Source organism: Barbus barbus, assembly GCF_936440315.1.
Source record: "Barbus barbus genome assembly, chromosome: 41".
Taxonomy (NCBI): Eukaryota; Metazoa; Chordata; class Actinopteri; order Cypriniformes; family Cyprinidae; genus Barbus; species Barbus barbus.
In genome coordinates, this window is record NC_136719.1 from 16,793,594 (window position 1) to 16,798,628 (window position 5,035).

General features: G+C 36.6%; 1 protein-coding gene across 1 annotated transcript; it reads left to right on the forward strand.

Moving 5' to 3' along the window:
- Positions 1-2,812: 2,812 nt before the first annotated feature.
- Positions 2,813-4,687, forward strand: LOC306860574 (baculoviral IAP repeat-containing protein 5.1-like; the record flags this gene model as incomplete). Its single annotated transcript, XM_079402335.1, has 4 exons — positions 2,813-2,938; positions 3,103-3,212; positions 3,363-3,480; positions 4,607-4,687. 4 exons carry the CDS (start codon positions 2,813-2,815, stop codon positions 4,685-4,687), a joined length of 435 nt encoding a protein of 144 aa, XP_079258461.1.
- Positions 4,688-5,035: the final 348 nt, after the last annotated feature.

The following is a 5,035-nucleotide window of genomic DNA, read 5'->3' on the forward strand; positions in this document are numbered from 1 at the left end:
TTATTTATCTTCCAATAAATAAATACATAAATAAGGAACCACAATCTTCTGCCTTTTACTTCTGAAGTTTGGAAGTCTTGCAATTGGAGAAGTATATCAGGAAAATTCCAGTCATGTTGAAGCTGTGGCACATGACATATTGGGAGCTGATATGGGTCATGTCCCGATTCCTCTCCCTCAACTTTCCTTTCAGTTCTTCAGTGTCCTGTGTACTAAAGGAAAAAATCCAATTTATAAAATAAACATTTCAGCCATGCAAAGTAATTCCAGTCAGTTCCATCTAGAGTGTGGCTTGGGTGAAGTATTTACTTTGTGGTTTTGACCGAGCCACACACAAGATGGAGGCCATACAACAGCTGATGGTGAGGTGTTCCCACTTAACTTCTGCGATGAGTCCTGAGCGGCCGACTGCAAATGAGTGACAGCTCCGGTGAGGGGTCTCGTCTGAAACGAATACAGCAAATGTCTGATGTGAAACTCTAGCCTGAATATTAGGTGACAACGTATCACCACAAAAGAGAGAACAAGCAGCCACGTATCTTCTCAAAATCTCAGAATCTCATAAATCATTTCACGCAAAAACCTCCTTTAGACTTAATATGACCATCCCAGTTGAGTGATCTCACATTCGCTTTTTTAGACAGATTAACATATTAACAGCAGAATTTGTTTGTGACACATAAACCAACAGTCAAGGGGGGAGGTTCCTATCAGATGAAGGACAGAGAGGGGTGGAGGAGGGGCCACTTTTTCGAAGAAGTAAGCACATTTCAGCTGCCAGGAGCAGTAAGATACAGTTACAGAACATGGTGACAGAATCAGGGCCTCTCCCTATGCCCACCAGTCATAAACAGCTTCCAAACACTCACACCGCAAACCATTAATGTTGTCTGCCACTCACTATGATCTCACTTTATGGTGTATGTATTGGCTTACGGTAATTGGTTGGGTCCAAGTAAGAAGGGACACAACTTGCTGAGACCTCTAGACTGAAGTTTGTGTCTAGTAAATGGCTGATGATGTACAGCCTGTGGGAATCTACTATTTGTACCACAGAACTATGTGTGCAGCCTGTAGTGGTTAACTACATAACACAGGAATCTTTACAAGGCTTGTTAAGGTTTATGCTTGACATGAGGTCTCCATCCCAATCCATTTACTGTGTGGTTTTATAGCATATTATAAAATACAATTTTGTGATTGAGTTGGAGTCAATGGCATGGAACTCACAAAATAATTTATCCAACAAGACTTAAAAACTTCATATGAAATCATGAGATAAATGAGAGAATTTCTGGGAGACTAAACATGGGCCTTTTTCATAGATCTTTAGAAAAATGAAGTAGGAAGTCAAGTGATGCCATCAGTGTGATTTTTTATTCCAAAATAAAAGACTTGTTAAGCGGTAACACCAGCGACAACTCCAGTGGACCACTGTTTTCATTATATATTTTATAATATTCATTTGGCATTTAGTTTTTTTTATGCCATTTACATCATATGTTTTAATGGTAGAAAATCCTGTTTTTGACCTCAAAATAAAGCACTTTCCCGCTGTACATGGCTGTGGGAACAAGCAGTTTTGTGGTACTTGGAATTCTATATAATTAATTCCAAAAAAAGATAATGCCGCATTGATGGCTCAGGAAGGTGTAATTGTTCAAATAACATATTGTTTCATTTTAAAATATAAAATGAACCCTAATGTGTATTTCAATTGTAATATTTCTGTAAAGTCTAGGGACAGAAAAGTGTGTACACACATATATAAAGAATATATATGTGTGTGTGTGTGTGTGTGTGTGTGTGTGTGCATGTTTATGTGGTTTATGAGGACACAAATTTGTATAATGACATGGGTATGACAGAGGTATTACAATATGAAGGTGGTTTATGAGGACACTGCCTATGTCCCCGTAATTCAAAAGGCTTAAAAAACATACTAAATGGTTTTTCTTTTTGAAAATCTAAAAATGCACAAAATCTCCTGTGAGGCCTACATTTAGGTGTAGGGTTGGTGTAGGGCAATAGCACACACAGTTTGTTCAGTATAAAAACCATTACGCCTATGCCCATAAACCACTAAAACCAACATCATACAGAATTATATTTTTGAAAAAGTACCTTGTGTGAGGTGCAGGTTTGGATTAGATAATCTAATACAGGTTGTAGTATAAAAACCATAAAAAACTTCCATGATGAACATGCTTTTAGTTTTTGGTCCTGAAAAACGGCATGATATAATATTTCTATAGCCTATAATATGCATTTTATTCACTTCAACACCCACTTTCTTGATATTCACATTAATTGACATTTTTGAGTCAAATAAATCCAAACTTTCATCAAATATTTTGTTAATAGTTTTTAAAAAACCTTTAAAAAAAACATTATTTTTTCTTGCCTCATGTTGGGCATTTCTAAGTGTCATACTCATTAAAGTTTTAAAACACGAAACCTTTTCAGTCAGTGAATTTCAATTTGTGCGTGTTAATGGTCGTCCAGCAGAGGGAGACATCGCACTATTTATTCAAATGTGTGACATAAACTTTACTAGTTTCAGTGAACATAAGTTTTTTTGTACGAAATGTCTATTTAAATATTACAATGCAATAGGCTACACGTTGATACGTCTACATGCGTAACATCACAAATTTTAATATTTCGTTTCACAGCGATGTTTTTCTTTTTCGTTTATCCTCTGTTCAGCTGTCAGCGATTCATCAATCAATAAGCACCCAACCAATTAAACATTCACTTTCAGCCAGGTTCATTGTGTGGAGTTGAGTTGCAGTCTGGTGGTGCTTCAGAAATGTCTAACGCTGAAGTCATTGCTTCCCGACTTTTGACGTTTAATCAGATGTATAGTTATGAAAAGCGACTACAGACTTTTTCCGAGTGGCCTTTTCGAGAAGATTGCCAGTGCACACCAGAGTTGGTGAGTGTGTCGAAAAAAAGCTAGAGAGAGAGCGAGAGAAATTGAGTAATAATAAATGGAAGTCAAATTGACCACATTGTTTTGAGTAGGCTATATGAGCTTTTACAATCCACTGCTGCTTTAATTAAAAGGAGTAATGAAGATCCTCTGAATCCTCTCTTCAGATGGCCAAGGCAGGTTTTGTGCACTGCCCTAGTGAGAATGAGCCAGACGTAGCCTGCTGTTTCTACTGTCTTCGAGAGCTGGAGGGCTGGGAGCCAGAAGACAACCCCTGGTGAGCTGCAGCCGCACACCTTTATAATCTATGACCACTGCTTTTTTGAGCATATTGTTTATTTCTTTATGCTGATGTAAACCTGAGATAGTAACAATTGACTTTGGGTAGAAAAGGGGAAAAGTTTTTATTGACTGTCCTTACATTAAGGTCTGAACATGCCAAGCGCTCCCCCAACTGTGCCTTTCTTCATATGAAAAAGACATTTGACAAGCTCACAGCCATTGAGTACTTTCAGCTGGAACAGGAGCGGCTTCGCATCTACATTGTAAGTGTGAATGCTTTCGTGGTGTGTGTGTGTGTGTGTGTGTGTGTGTGTGTGTGTGTGTGTATATATATATATGTATGTATGTGTATAAACAAACACACGTATATCGTCCTGAGACCCAGCTATGGAGTTTTTGCCTCTGTAGTGGACATTCTATTTCAGTGAATTTCTCTGAGACCTCACATGTCACAGTTGTAAGTCTGGATGTCCTGTACAGAGCACATTCAGGGCTTTTTAGACATACTAAATGATTGGACGTTTCACCATGACCACACCCTCTCCTAGGTCTTTAAACATGGCTAAATTTAATTTAGTGAAACATTTTACGTCCTTATGGAAATATGATTATATTTTGTAATTGTCGTTTAAATCTGAATAATTTTCAAATTGTTTGTCATAAAGCAACATCTCAGGAAAATGTTATGGGTTTTCAAATATGACTTCCTGTTATGAAACAGGACATTTCATACATGTCCACGGTTGAGGACACCAGGACTAAAAGCATGTTTATTGTGCATTTTGGAAGACACAACAATTGAATAGGAAAATTAATTATTTATTATCTTATGAAATATTAGATATTATGAAAATCTGGTGATTTATTACTCCCATTATGACAATTCTTTTTTTCAACATGCTGTCCCAACAGCAACACATTAATATGCAAATTAGTGTAAAGATACACTGTTTAATGGGAAAACCAGTTTATGGAAATTTTTACACACATACTGCACAAAACAAAATGGTATATCAAATCATTTTATATATTTTATAACCGTTGAGAATCGTCCTTAAAGTTTAGTATAAAAAAAAATCCTGAACCCTAAAAATTGATTGGTGATTTAAAATAAAATCCCATTGTTTTGTCTATTCATTTTATTTTTAGAAAAACTGAATCCTTGTGTCCTCTACAGAAAAAAATATGAATAAAATATAATTTTTCAAAAATGTTATTTTTAAAACTTTTTCGTATGGTCTAAACAATGTAATGACATGAAAAAATACAAAATTCACAACTTTTTTTTGTGGGGGGGGTCTCAGGAGGATGTGTGTGTAAATGTACGTGTATATATGTATACACACACACAAAATGTATGTATTAATGTTTAACTGATTTCCTTCATAGATGAAGATGGGTCACAGGAAGATAGCCTTCTTTCGTGATGAGGTGGAGACCACTAGCAAAAATCTGAGAGCTCTTATTTGATATCTGGTGATGCTAAATTATCTTAATTGTGCACTGTTTGTGAACTTGCACCAATAAATTAAGTGTTTTTATGTTCCATCGATGTAATTTTTTTCCTGATGCCTGCAGCTTTGGACTCTTGAAGCTGTTTGTTTAGACCATGTGGTGGCAATGTGTGAATTGGGGAGCATGTACCTTCTCTCGCTCCACTTACAGTATCTGTAAATGATGACCACAGGTTTTAGTCTTTTAACAGAACATCTATAAATATTCAACACTTCTAGCTATGTAGCTCAACTTGCCACTTTTTCTCTTTTGTGTGACCTTCTTCCATCCAAACTTGACCCTGGGCAGATGGCCCTAAGCCCC